This window comes from Strigops habroptila, chromosome 7 (genome assembly GCF_004027225.2).
Source record: "Strigops habroptila isolate Jane chromosome 7, bStrHab1.2.pri, whole genome shotgun sequence".
Classification (NCBI taxonomy): domain Eukaryota; kingdom Metazoa; phylum Chordata; class Aves; order Psittaciformes; family Psittacidae; genus Strigops; species Strigops habroptila.
This window is the reverse complement of record NC_044283.2, coordinates 54,228,379-54,242,854: the sequence shown is the minus strand read 5'-3', so window position 1 is coordinate 54,242,854 and position 14,476 is coordinate 54,228,379. Positions and strand designations below refer to the sequence as shown.

The 14,476-nt window shown below is 52.0% G+C and overlaps 1 protein-coding gene across 6 annotated transcripts in view; it reads left to right on the top strand.

Annotated features, from left to right (window-relative positions):
• The first annotated feature begins 13,525 nt into the window (after nucleotides 1-13,525).
• The window catches only part of LEF1 (lymphoid enhancer binding factor 1), a 70,031-nt gene continuing 69,080 nt past the window's right edge, over nucleotides 13,526-14,476 (top strand). For 4 of the 6 annotated variants that reach the window (XM_030491541.1, XM_030491542.1, XM_030491544.1 and 1 more), the window contains exon 1: nucleotides 13,526-13,789. In XM_030491541.1, coding sequence (XP_030347401.1) covers nucleotides 13,580-13,789 — 210 coding nt within the window. In that variant the 5' untranslated portion in view covers nucleotides 13,526-13,579. The remainder of the gene's footprint in view (nucleotides 13,790-14,476) is intronic. The other 2 variants (XM_030491545.1, XM_030491546.1) reach the window with 1 other exon arrangement.

Sequence of the window (14,476 nt, the reverse complement as noted above, 5' to 3'; positions counted from 1 at the left end):
AAAATTGGATTCTGTAAGTGAAAGATGAAAAACTGTTCCAGTAGATTATGCACCAACACTTTAAAATGGAAGTTTACAAACAAGAGCCCCTTTGTTCAGCAGCACCATTTCATTTGGGGTTTGGAGGCTTCTTTGTTCTTTTCTGGCTCCAAATTGCTTTAAAGAAGCTAAAAGTAAATCTTGCTCTAGAATCTTGCTAAAAAAGATATTTTTAAATTGAAACACACTAAAAGGCACATGAACGTGATGAGATGGTATGTTTCATTGACTCTCATGTCAAACAACTTCAGAATTTGGTAGCAGTAGAGAAGTGGGGTACATCCTCCTGTACATCAGGGAAATGGCCAACACCACCCCAAAACTGAGTTTACTAAATAGCATGGAGGTTATTTACTAAATGACATGCAGGTGCCATTATTATTGAGTATCCCTGATACGTGACATCTTACTGTCGGGTGTCTTCCTTTTTTTTTCCTCCAGATGGCTGGCAGCTTTTCTGCATGCACTACTCTATAACCATCACAGCTGGCAGAGTTGCTTGTGCCAGATGCCATGATGTTTGAAGCAAGAAGGGCTCCAGGGTACAGCTTTTGCTGTGAGGCTCCTTCAGCTTGACGGAGAGATTTCCCTGCCTTTCCCAGGACAGCATCAGCAAAGGCTCTTCACACTGCAAATAATATCTATGTAGGCTGCAGTCAGCAGAGGTGGGTTTCTGAGGGAGGAGCTGGACTTGCAGAGTTGAGTGAGCAGGTTTGTGTTCTTCTAATAGTTTTTTGTTTGCTTTAGGCATTTAAAGCTCTACAAACTTAGAGAGCTGTCCTTATAGTTTTTATCCAAATGAAATAAATCAGTATTACCACAAAATTCCTGCTGATAAAGCCTTCCTGTTATGCCAATGTGTCTGAATGTCCAGGCCTACTCACCATTACTAAGTGGATGGTGGGCTGTTTATAGAAACCTTCCTAGGTTAAGTAAGTACAGTTAATGGTATAGCCCAGCACAATAGCTTGTGTTCATATACAGTAACTTGCACAGAAGAAAACCTTCTGTTGGAAAGGAAAATTATAGCAAACTAGCCCAGCTAGGCGTACCTACATTGCCCCACAGCTACATGAGCTGAACTCAGGCAGGGCAGGAGGTAACAACAAATAAAATGCCCTGGCTCAGCAGCCTCCCACCTTTCCGGGGAGAGGGTTGAAATCTTCCCCTTAGGAAAATCCCTCACAGCTTCCCAGTTTGGCCATCTACCTGAAATAAAGACATTTTCAAACCTCAGAATCAAAGTCATACCATACACTGTATTATGCTGTATGGCTGAAGTAAGTGCTGCTGCTCTGACAGGCTCCCACCAAGCAGCCGCCACCCTCCACATGAGTTAATCAAAGACTTAGAAATTGAAATAACACATTTAATTAATATTTGTGACTATTACAGACCTGCAGTATTACAACTGTCAAGAAAAAGGCATGCCAAGTACACTTCATCTGAGCAAAGAAAAGGGGAAAGCAAGGTTTCTTCTGCAGCAAGACAAGGAGCTGTGCTGCTGGCACAGCACAAGGAAGAGTATCCCAGACCGTCCTCAATCTGCCTTCCTTGGCCACTGCCTCGGCTGCAGAGATGTTCACGCCAAGCTACTCAGCCTGGACATATAAGCTATACATATACATACACATATATGCACATATAGGTGTACATTCAGACTCTAATTGGGATTGGAGTCCTGTCATGTTCCTCATGGTACAAACACAGAGGATACCATGGGCCTGCTCTGAGAGGCAAGTCTCTGAAACCACAAGCAAGGATTAATTTTAAGCAACTGCTGCCAAGACTGCTGAAAGTATGTGCCTGAAAATTCTTTCATTGTCCCTTGTGCTGGAAGCTGAGAGATTAGGAATGAGCAACCAGACTCCTTCAAAAGACTTCTTACAGGACCCTAAGTTCAGCAGCACTGTGGTGGCTCTGGCAACTGGCTCCTTGACTTCCTCCATGAAGAGTTCGTGTTTTCTCCCCTTTACCGAGGAACAATTGTCACTAAATACTTGTAGGTCTTGGTCAATGTGGTTTTCTTTTTCTTTGTTGGCCTCATGTCCGAACCTCATAAAATTACGACCGAGACAGTAAGTCACCTTGGGGCAATTTTCAGACCATCCATCTGTTCCACATAACTTCACAGGCAAAAGGGTCTGATACATCCAGCACAGAGGGAAAGACTCCCCGAGGGCAATTGCGAAGGCAATGTCACATCTTGTGGTCAGACCTAGGGTGCTGTAAGCCTCTAATAAGCTTTGCTTTCAGAACACCTAGCCGGCTCTTCCAGCCCTGAGATGACCAGAAAGTAACTTTCAAGGATTTCCTCCCCATCTTTCATCCATCTTCTTCAACATCACTCAGTTTAGCCACCGGTTGCACCTGAGCATTTCCCACCTGTATGAAAGCTGCTGCGTCCTCACTTTCCCACTGCCCAGCTGGTGTGTGGCTCCCCTATGGCTTGCCCACCAGCCAGGCTCCTCTCCTGCATCTCTGCCAAGCACACCGCTGTGCTGTGTGGTCTTTGTTCTCAACCAGCCTGGCCTATCTCCTTTGAAACCACTTCCAACAGTCCTGTCAGGGCACGGGAGTTTTCTTCCTGGGCGTTTTCTTTCTTGTCCACGTTTCCCTCCAGGATCCTCCAGCTACACATGGATCTTGAAGGAAGCTGAGCACTTGGGTCAATTTCAAGCCATGCTTTTTCCACATCACCCAAGCGATGGCTGACATTTAGGCTCCTGGCAGAACAAAAGGGTCAGAGAAGTTAAATGTTAGCTATTGCATGGCTTACTAAATTATGTTTTATTGATCCCTCCATTACCATTAGGGTAGATTTCAGAATCAGAGTGAAAATTGTTGCTCGTGCTATTTCCTCTTCTACCATATAATAAACATGCATTTGCATTTTTGACAGGAATAAGGTGCAAAGGACACCCTTGCTTGTGGACAGATGATAGCCACTGTAGGCAGAGGTCCTTAGCCTGGGCTCTTGCACTTGCCCCCACTTCTTGCACTTCAGGTGGAGGCTCTTGCACTTACACAGAGCCCTGCTGAACTGACATGCAGTCACTGGCCCAAGCACGACAGTTACAGGCATTGCTCCACGCCAGGTTGTATTTAATGCAGGGGCCTAAATTACACAGCAGACAAAGAGAACTCCCTTTGAAAATGCTTACAAGGTGTCACCTGTTTCCCAGGTCAGAATCAGGACTTTTGAAAGCACGTATGTTTAACAAGATCCAGATCAACTGAACAAAGTAACATTAATAGAACACCCTGCCCTGCTTTAGAGTTGGGCACAAGGCAGCTGCCCTGGTGCCTGGCTTGACACTAACAGCAGCTCCCGGGGGATGTTGCAGGCTTCCCCAGCTGTAGGGAGTGCATAGGGAGGATGCGCAGCGATAACAAGGGAGGCAAAAGTGTGACTGAGGGGACAGGCAGCTTCCGAGAGGTGAGAAGGAGCTGAAGAATAATTAATTTCCCCAGATGAGGATAATTCAAATAAGTTCAAGTATAGGATCTTACTCCAAAGCAGAAGGTCCTCTGGGGCAGAGACCTGCAAATTCAGAGAGCATTCCATGTGCAATAGAGGCTGCGTGGGCACCTTCATAAACCTTGGGGGGAGCAGGTGGAGGGATCTTCCTGCCCCAATCAGATCTTCCTTCAGAACCACGACATTAAATCCATCAGCACAGGTCGGGGTGCAGATGAAGTAAAACCAGCTCTTTGCAACCCTGTGCAAGAGCTTGCATAAAGCAACGGACCTAAACACCCCCAAAAGCTGCTCTGCACCCTTCCCTTGGATCCACCTCTAGAGTGTGCCTCAGCTGTTCTTCAAAACATCCATAGTAGCTCCTAAAGCACAACCATTTCAATATCTACATACAAAACCTCCTGATGTGTTGGGGTTTAGTGAACCAGAAACTACCTTAAAAATGCAACACAAAATTAAAGAATTCACTGTTCATAGCTCCAAGTAGGGAACCGAGTAATTAATATACAGCTTAATCTACAGCTTCTGCTATACTTATACAGCTCTAGTGCTTTGGCCCGCAGCCCCTTTGCTTTAATTGCTCTCGCTAAAGATAGCACTCTTCTAATGCAAAATAATCTGGTGAATCCTATGCCCATATCAGGGCTAAATGCAGGGTGCATAAGAGGAAAAGAAGAGAGCTCAACATAAGAAGGTGTTTGCTTGCATTCAAGGGAAAACAGAAAGGTTTACTGAAAGTTGAAATAGTATCTCACAAATTAAATTATATCCCACTCACAGACGATTTTTCTAGTTGTCTAATATTATTTTTATTATGGTGTGTGTTTCATGGATGGTCTTTCGTTAACATTATAATATCGAGCCACAGCCTGTCTGCATGCCAATGGTACCCTCTTTATAAAAATATAAATACCATTCAACACTGATTTTTCTTGCATAAAGATTTTCTTTTTTTATGAAACACTATCTAGATGCTTCCTGGACAGCAAACATAAATAAATGTTATAAAAAGTAGTCTTGGCTGTGAGAGAGGTCTGAGAGACTGAATTCCTCGAGGGACAGACAAATAAATCAGGAAAAGTTTTATTTCATTATTAACATAGTAGCAGCATACACACATCAGCTGGTATTAATCTTGGTTATAACTTGAGGCCAGTGACTGGCAGCATGCTGCAAATTCAAATTCTGAAGGGAAAAAAAAAAGAAGTGATCCTCTTGATTGATATATTAAATTTCATTTTATATTAGATTGGATTGCAGACACCTGACTTTTTCATCACAGCATGCATTTGGTCAGTTCCTGCAGTTTTCGGCTTTCCACTCTACCCTCCTCTGCTGCATAACCTTCCCTGTACCCCAAAGGACTGCCTGCAATTGGAGATTCAGGGACTTTTTAAGCTGAAGGTTGTACCCAGCCCGTCATATTTCATAGCCAAAATGTGTCTGCCTAATCCTTTTCTGAATCCATTCATCATTTGGGCCACTGTAACATCTTACAGCAAGGAGCTTCATAATTTAATTACACATTGAAATTAGTAAAAGTTATTAAATTCTTTTAGCCAAGAAGAGTATTATTAGCTGGAGTCTCTTGTTTGTTAGAAAGCATGCTACGTGGGCAAGGATGGTTGGCTCCGCTGCTGAAAGTTCACCCAGATATGCAAGTTTTGCAGCTACTCCTTCTTTCTGGCCAGTGGAACACAGGAGAGGAGGTAAGGTAGGAACAGGAGAGAAAGCATGGCTTTCTTTGGAGATGTACAAGCCGGAAGATGGCTGATCAATCATGGCGTAATGGCCTGACCTGGCAGATGAGCAACAACAGCCACGATCTGAACCCTGTCTGGCTTCAAGCCTCTGCAAGTCTCCTGGCCAGTCTCAACAGGTCCTTCTCTCTCATTACCCTTCTCCAGTCAGGCAGAAACCATCCTCCGGGGCTTATTCCCAGGGGATTGAGAACGCACAGCTCTGGCTGAACTCAGCAGTAACACAAGTGGTCTGATAGACTCAGGCCAGCACTCCACAGGGAATTCTGTGATGGTAAGTGCAACCATTCACTTGCAGTTTTCTCCTCTAGCCCACATTGTCCTTAATGTCACCCCTCTCTTTTTCAGCTCAGGGTCTCATCTCTAGGTCCCTGCTCCAGCACAATTATGAGTCAAGGTCTGCAGAATTTGACCCAAACCTCCTTGTCTGTGGTGTTCACCCTTCTTTGACAACCCCGCCATGCCTGCAGGACTTTTGCTCACATCCCTTTACTTCCCTCAGCCTCAGAGAGCCTTTCTGAAATTCTGAATTGCAAGCCAAAACTGCACCTTTTCACAGGACATGGACACATTAGCCTATGAGACTGATGCAAAGGAGAAGAGAGTGGAAGGTGGTCAGCTGCAACTCGCGCTGATGGTGCTTTTTGCCAAAAGGAGAGCCCTAACTGCTGTCGCCATATGCTGTGCCTCTCTGCCTCCCAGTCACTGTGAAGACGTGTACTTTTAGATCATTACCAGACCCAAAATCCTGAAGCTGTGATGCTGAAATGACAAGGCTCTGAACAATGCCCCAGACTCCTGCAAGCACCTAATGGTCTTCTGGTACTTCCCTAGCAGACACCACTGCCTTTGACTGGCATTCAGCTGCTCCTGTTTAATACCTCTGTCAGGCAAATTAATGGCAGTTACTTCCCTGGGAAGCAAGAGATGGTGCTTCAAAATCAGACCCACCTCCAAATAACTTCCTCAGCAAGAAGGAAAATTCACCACCTCATTACTTGCTTCAATCGCTTCCCCCAGGGGAGTGCTGCACATTGCTCTGAGCGCAGTGAGATCTCCGGCACAGCCAGGCTGTGGTTCCCCCTCCCTGTCCAGCTGCGTATGGGCGACAGACTTGGTCAGACAGAGGTCAGGGAATTCAAAAAAGAGTAAATAGGAGTCATGCTCCGGGAGCACACATTCACTGCATTGCTGAACTCTCTTACTAACCCGGGAGAAACATCCCACACTCCCATGCCGTTAGTGCACAGCTGCCGCTGGAAAGCTGCCCGTGGAGCCTCCCTCCCCTCCCACCTCTTTCAAAGGACCTTGTCTGGAGCTACCAGGCTTCTGCCGGCAATATTTGTCAGGGCACAGAGGACTACTGTCACTTAAAAACAAGTGAGGGATTACAAGATGCTTTGATTTTGTTGGGAACACAGAAAGGGAACGGCCACCATTTCAAAAGCTAGGAGGAAATGCTGGTGCACAGTCAGCTCTGCATGTTTGTTATATATTTGGCAAAATATATCAATTGTTTTATGCTGAAATCCACAACAGGCCTAGCTATAGCCTTGCCAAGGGCTTTTGTAGAAGGATGACTTCTCCGCAAAGCACCTCACATACTTCTGGGGCCACAGATGCTAATTTGCACTGTACAAGCAAGTACCAATAGAAATAAACATATTCAACATAAGGCTTCCAACAATGTATGCACAAAACCCCTGGCAAAAGCCCCTTGGTGCCTTTCCCTTGTGTACCCAAGAAGTTGCAGTGGGAGACACACACAGGCACTTCTGAATGTAAATATAGAGGAGCAGAAGCAAAACTCAGTTGGAGTGGTCTTTGAAAACTTGCCCATGGACACTGCCCCCCAGGTGCAGCATCCTGGCTCTCAGGGACGGAGAAAATCTCATCTGTTCCAGGACACGTATAACATTTATTTATTCAGGAGAAGAACTTCCCCCCCTAAGAATGTTGACGTAAACGGGCAAAACTGCTACTCTGCAATTAAAACACACTTCTTCAGCCAGAATATCTCATAAATGTAGTGTCCAACAAGACTACTAAAGTCTGGATTTTCAAAGGCTCCCTCGGGGATGTAGGGCTCTACACACTTTGAACAACTCTTCAGCCCTTTCAAAAATCTCAGCCTAAAAATCCCTGCTGGGGGGCAGCACATTGCAGTGCTATTTTCAGGTCTTACTTTTAATACAACATTAACCTCACATTTTGCATTCTCGCATGTGTGGCCTTCTGGGTTTGGTTCTGACTTTGAGTCCTGCTTCCCCTTTTATCCACACACTGTGGATTATCTGATCTGATGAGTCACCAGAAATAATCCTGCAACGGCACTGCTTGGTGTAAGGGTTAGTTCACAAGCTACTTCATGACACCATTTATTTGAATAAACCATGTCACTTCCCTTCTATTTTATCTTGTGCTCAAAGAATGAAGAAAGCAGCCCCTGAACTGCTAACTATTTTAATCTGAAAATAAGATAATTTAACATATTCGTGAGATCTGAGCCACCAATGCCTTCCTCTAAACAAAAGCTCTTACAGCAAAAAAGCGCTGGTGAGATTTGCCCACTCAAATCTCATAAAGCCCATGTTGTTGCAAGGGCTAAGAAAACCTAGCTCTTCAAACAGAGTAATTCTGAGCTAAGAACATTAATGGCATCCCAAAACTGGAAAGCTGGATGTGTAAATTAAAAAGGAAAAAGCACATATACACTCTTAATATCCTAATACCTATTACATGTGATCTCTTTCAAAGTAGCTTTAAACAAGAAGTGCAGTTGCTCTTTGATATAGCTGCTACAAACATAGCCAGGATGCCCTTTGTTATAATTTTAAAAAAGGAGCCTGCATTTCATAAGGACTCATAATAACCGAGTTTTCAAAACCAGCACACATCATTCCCTTTTTGGGGTTTTTTTCCTCCATTCCAAGTACAAATCTGTGGCAAATATGGAGCAGTTCCCCTCACTCAGCAGCATCCTCTTGGCTTTCCCCAACCACAGAAGGCCTTTTAGCCACCATGAGGGAAATGATGATGAACGTGGTGAGGAATCCTCCCCACGCCACCCCTGCCTAAGCCTCCCAAAGGCTGCCAGGAACCAGCATCAGTGCTTCATCACTCAGAACCCCACAGCCCCAGCAGCATCTGGAGACTACAGAGGGCGACCCATGATGACAAGCAGCTATGGGGCTCTAGGCCAGTGTCTGCAACCCAAACCTGAACGCAACCCCCAAGCCACACCAGCTATCTGGACCCTGCATTTGCAAAAGCACTGAAAAGGGACTGCACTACCAAAGGGACCGTCTGCCTGATACAACACAAGAGTGAGGGTGCTTTGGGTTTTGCTCCAAAACCATCCAGATCTGTTATTTACAGCTTTTCTTAACAGCTTTCATCAAAGGAGCAGCAAGCCTCTTACATGCAATATCGCATTTTTCTCACAGGGTGAAAAGGAGGCTTAGAAGTATTATCCTTGTTTTAGAGGCAAGGAATAGGTCCGTATTTCTAAATACATTCATGGATCCTGAGGCAGCCCAGGGCTGGCTCCCCAGCCATGCTGTACAGCAGCAGCAATATGTGCAGGAGACCACAGTGATAACGCTGCAGAGCCCAGGGCTAATGTCGCATCCCTGCTCGGGGCCTGCTCATCGCACATACTGATGGAGAAGGATTTATTTGCTTCAGAAGGAATTCGGGAGTTCAGCCTATATATTCGATTTGCACATCGATCAGGTGTGTTATCTAAATAGGGTGTCAAACGCAGACCCAGGGAACACGCATAATTCAGTCCCAGTGCCTTGAAAAGGCACTGTAAAAGCTTGATTTGGGAGATTCTGAAATCCCACGTCCTTGTTTGTGCTTTACAGTCCTGAGGGAGCCGCGGGGAACCAGAGGTGGGTGGCCAACCCCATAGCCTCGGGGCAGGCAGGGCTTGCAGGGCAGTAGTGGGGACCCCCAGCACCCCAGCTCTGCCCTCCATGCTCCTCACAGCCCGTTAAAACGCCGCGCAACCCCTTAGCAGCGGGGTGCATGCCTGTCCCGCCAGGAAGCCGCAAGGCACAGCGGGGGTTGCCGAGAAGGGCGCCCGCCCCGGCGCGCTCACCCTTCGGGGGCCACCCGCGACATTTCCCCCCGGGGAAGGAAAACCCGCGGAGAGTTTGCTTAGAAAGGCTCCCTCCAAACTGGCACTGGCCACTGGGAGTGTGGAGAGGGACTTTTTGCCGCTGTCTGCTTATGTGTCGATCCGTACAAGGGAGCTTCCCCCCGGGACCGCGCAGCCCCGGCCGGGCCGGTCGCAGGGACGCGCCGTCGGGCGGCACTGCCAGGCGGAGTCCGCTTGGCTCCACAGGCCGGTGGTTTTAAACAAAAGGGTTCGGGGTTTTGGTCAAGTCTTTTCTTCTTTTATTTTTTTGTTTTTTTCTCAGAAAATAACTGAACACCCCTCTCCCCCCTTGCAAGAATATATTTTATTTTTATTATATTTTTTCCCTTCCCGGAGAAAAACAGCTCCTTCCCGCCGGTCGGTCCCTCCCCACCATGTGCGCAGCGCTCCCCCTCCTCCGCCTTGCCTCCGGGCTGGCACGCGGCCCGCCCGGAGGATTTTCTTTTCTTTTTTTTTTTTTTGTATTATTATTTTATTTCCACTGCACATTTCGGCTCCAGCTCCCCAAACTCTTTGATCTCCCCCGCTGTCTCCTTACCCGGAAGAGATCCCTCGCCCGCTCAGCTGGGAGCTCGGCGCACACGTGGGCGCCCTGGCGCGCCTCCAGCCTCCTGCCAAATTTAGTCACACAAAGGGCCCGGGGGGGCCGGGGAGGGATGAAAGGGGCCGCCGACAGGACATCAAAGGCGCCGCCGCCCCGCCCCCCGCTCCCGCCCCTATAGTGGGGCCTCCGACGGCGGACGGCGCTCCATACGCCAGGGTGTCCCCCCCCCTCCCCGCTTATTGCACCCCGGGGGGTACCTGGTACCCCAGTTCCTCCCTCTCCTAGGTCGTTCCCCCCGGGACTCCGCGGGGGTCGTCCCGCTGCGTTCACCGGGGGTGCTTGCCCCCCCGGGGACAGCGGCGGGTTTCCCTCTCCTCCCTGCTCACCCCCCGGCCCCGGGGATGGGCAGCCTCGCTGGCCGTCGGGGAGTGTGCCAAGCGCGGAAGCCTCAACGCCGAAATGCAACCCTCACTCCCCAAATAAAAACAACCAACCAACCCAAAACAAAAAAACAACAACAAAAAAAAAAAAACCCTCTAAAACGCAAAACCTGCTCAAACGACCAACCCCCCCCAAGAAAAACCAAAAAACCACAAAAAAAAAACAACCAACTTAAAATGCATAAATGTGCAAAATGAAACAAACAAACAAATTACACGAAAATACAAAACCACGCTAAAATAAAAGAAAAAAACCGCATCTAACCCCCCAAAATAACCCCGGCTTAAGTACTGAACGGGGCTGCAGCCGGGTGCCGGACGGCAGCGGGCACGGCGACGGGAGCGCTCCCGCTGAGGCGGGGAGGGCGGCGCGGTCCTACCAGGAGCGGGGTGGGGAGCGGACCACTACCGCGGGCCTTTTCCCCCCTTCCTCTGCCGTGCCCCCCTCCCCAGCCCCACGAACTGAGGGTGAAGCGACAGCTTTGCGTCGTCTCCAGTGAAATCTGGCGTTGGAGTTGAGGTTTCCTGAGTTTATCCTCTTGTCGTAAATCATTACGGTCTCCACCTTCTCCCCCACCACCCCGTCGCCGTCCGGCCTCCGCCCCCCCCTCATCCCCCCCGGTCCTTTTCTGCCCTCAAAATCCTTCTACCAAAAACTGATCTGGGAAAAACTCCAGCCCACATGAAGGGGGGGACATCGGGATGGCGAAGGGGAGGGGGGAGGCTGCTTTTGCAGAGGGACCAGGTAACGAAACAGAGGGGCGGACGCGCTGCCGGCCCCTCCGGCGGGGACTCCTGCCGCTCCGGGCCGGGCTGCCCCGTCGGGAAAAGGGGGAGCTGACACGCTTGGGCTCTCGCCCGGGGCGGGGCGGGGGGTCGGGAGACCAAAGGCACCGGCCCGGAGCACCTGGGACTGGCCCGGGTGTCCGATGCCCGCCGAGCGCCGGGGAAGAGGAAAGGGGCGGGAAGGATGCGGCGGCATCTCTGCGCACACACCGTCGCCGAGTTGCTGTTTTCCAAACAACCGCTTCCCGATCGCCTCTCTCCGGCCGCCTTCGGGGGAGAGAGGGTTCCCCTGCACCCCGGGAGTGCCCCACGATTAAGCCCCTTCACAGGGTTTACATTTCCAGTTTCTTTCTTTCTCGATTATTTATTTTACGCACTTGTTCGACATGAGGAGTCCAACCCCCGTCTCCCTATCCCAGGGTCTGGCGGGTCTCGTTTCTCAGCTGGACAGTAACTGCTCGTCCGTGGACGGTGGTGCCGAGGCAGGAGCGGGGTGGGGGTCCCGCGCCCGCCCGCCCGCCCGAGCTCAGCAGATGCTGGAAACGGATCGAGCATCCACATGTTCCTGTTCCCCCGTCTCCCGACGCTTAGAGGTTCAGGAACCTCGCGGGGCATGTGCACAGCACGAAGCGCACTTTTCCAATGCCAAAATCATGGGAAGTTGTTTCCTGCAAAATGTGAGCGCATCGCGTTCGCAATATAAAATTTGCGGGTCCCGACGTTTCCCAGGCGCAGCGCCTGCTTTTGTTTGGATGGGTTTTATTATTTTTTTAATGTATTTTAATGCACTTGTGCTCTGCACCGGGGTGATGCCGTGCCGCCCGGGAGCTAACGGGGCAGCGCGGCGGCCGAAGGAGCGGGACAGCGTGGAGGGGTGAACTTCGGTGACTGCTCTGGCTTCATGTACCGGCCTGATACTGGGGCGAGCTCAGTCCGGACCGTTTCCCCGCTGCTGCTCGGAGTCTGCTACATGTTTCTGCCGGGCACTTGCAGGGCTCCATGGGGATGTGTTAATTCTGCCGTTCGTTCCAAGCGGGCACGGGAAGAGCCCAGGCAAATCCTCGCACACAGCCCCTGCTCCCCCCACCCGAGCAGCTCCATGTGGCCACAGCAGGCCCCCCTTCTACCCCTTCCAAAGGGGAAGTCTCAACAAAGCAGCCCCAAAAAAGCAGGTCTGTCTGCCGCGGGATGCGGCGAGTCCCTCCGCCCGCCTCGGCGGGCTCCTGGCTGGGAGCGAGGGATGGGAGCGGCAGCGCCCGGCTCGCCACACGCACACACACAGGTACATGCAGATACACAGACACACACAGAGGCTGCTCGGCGCAGCCGGACCAAAGTTTGCCCGGGGGAAACCCCGCACCCGCTCCCCCCCGAGCCGCCGGCGCCCTCCCCTCCCCGCCGCCCGGCCCACCCGCCCCGGGCGCGCTGTCAGTCACGGCGGCGGCTCCTTTCATCCTCGCCGTCCCCGCTCCGCCCCGACGGCGGAGGGAGGGCGGGCGCGATGCTGAAGTTGCGCCTCCACCGCCCCGCGCCCCACCGCCGCCCCCCGTGGGGCGCCGCGCCCGCCGGCAGCGGTACCATCACCGCGCCGGGCGCTGAGCACGGAGGCCGCCGGGGGCGCGGAGGCGCCGCGGCGGCAACTTTTTTCCCTTCTCGCGGGCGCGGAGGGAAGCGGGGGGGAGCCTCGCCGCCCGCTCCATCCGTCCCTCCCTGCTGCCCTCCCTCCCTCCCAGGGCCGCTTCCTCGCCCCCCCGCTCTCCGCGGTGCCGCTGAACCCAGCCGTGCCCGGAGCCGCGGGCGAAGCGGCGGACAAAGGCCTGGTGGGTGCGCGCCGCGGGGAGCGCCGTCCTCCGGGGCGCCCCCTCCCCCTGCCCGCCCCCCCCAGCCATTTTAACTCGAGGCCGCCCGGGTGGCGGCAACTTCACTCGGAGGCGAAACTCGGGAGGGCTGCGCTCCCCTCCGCGTACCCTCACCCCCAGGGTGAGCCCGGGCCCCGGGGGGGGTGAGTGGGGGGACGGGGCTCTTGGGGGGCGGGTCCCGGCGCTGTCCTTGGGGGCGGGCGGGACACAAACGGGAGTATTTCGACTTATTCCGGCCGTGCGGCTCTGTGGGGTCAGGCTCCCCGCGGGGCCGGGGCCGTGCGGGAGCGGGGGTACCTCGGCCCCGAGGGGGCGGGCGGGCGGGGATCTCCAGCTGCCGAGAGCAACCCCGAGGACTTCACGGGATTTTTCCTTCTTCTCTCCTCCTTCTCCTCCTCTCTCCTCCTTTTCCTCCTCCCTCCTCCTCCTCCTCCCCCCTCTGCTCCTCCCGCTCCCCTTCCCGCGGCGGGCCGGCGGCCGCAGCAGACACCGCGCTGCCGTGAGGATGCCGCAGCTGCCGGGGGCAGGGGGCGGTGGGGGGGACCCGGAGCTCTGCGCCACCGACGAGATGATCCCCTTCAAGGACGAGGGGGACCCCCAGAAGGAGAAGATCTTCGCTGAGATCAGCCACCCGGAGGAAGAGGGCGACCTGGCCGACATCAAGTCCTCCCTCGTCAACGAGTCCGAGATCGCTCCCGGCGCCAACGGGCACGAGGTGCGCGGCCGCGGGGCCTCCGAGGGGCAGCGCGGAGCGGCCAAGGGGGGTGCGGGATGCCGGCGGCGTCCGGCCGCTGCCGCCGGGAGGGAGGGAGCTTCGGCGGGGCAACGGGGAAACCCTTGTTCTCCGAATTTCCCCTAAATGAAAAACCTCATCCCAACTGAACTCCCCTTACCAAGGGCCAGAGGGCAGAGCCGGGCTGGGGGTGTGGGCGGCCCCCTCCGCGCTTCGGCCCGGGACGAGAAAGTTCCCGCGAGTCCCCCGACGTGCCGTGGTATGAGACCTCAAGCAGCCATGAAATTTCCTCGGTAAAATCCGCGGGGTCGGAGCAGTAGCCGTAAACTCTTTAAGGGATTTGCATAAAACTGTTTGGGAAGAAATTCCCGACACTAAAACAACTTCAGAGCGAGCGGGGAACCTGTCTTTTTTTAATTTTCTTTTTTCTTGTGTTTTTTTGTTATTTTTTCCTTTTTTTTTCCCCCCCATTATTATTTTTGGTATCTTTTAACCAAGAGTGTTTTGGCCACCGAAGCTACAAATGTTTTCCAGAAATAAGGCCCCTTCGTTAAATGTAGGGCGCTTCTGCTAGAAACGCATTGCAAAGCTCCATAGTTATTCCCGTTGCCATAAAACGATCGTTTACACAAACGTTTTTGGTATAGTTGCCTTCCAGGCGACTTAAGA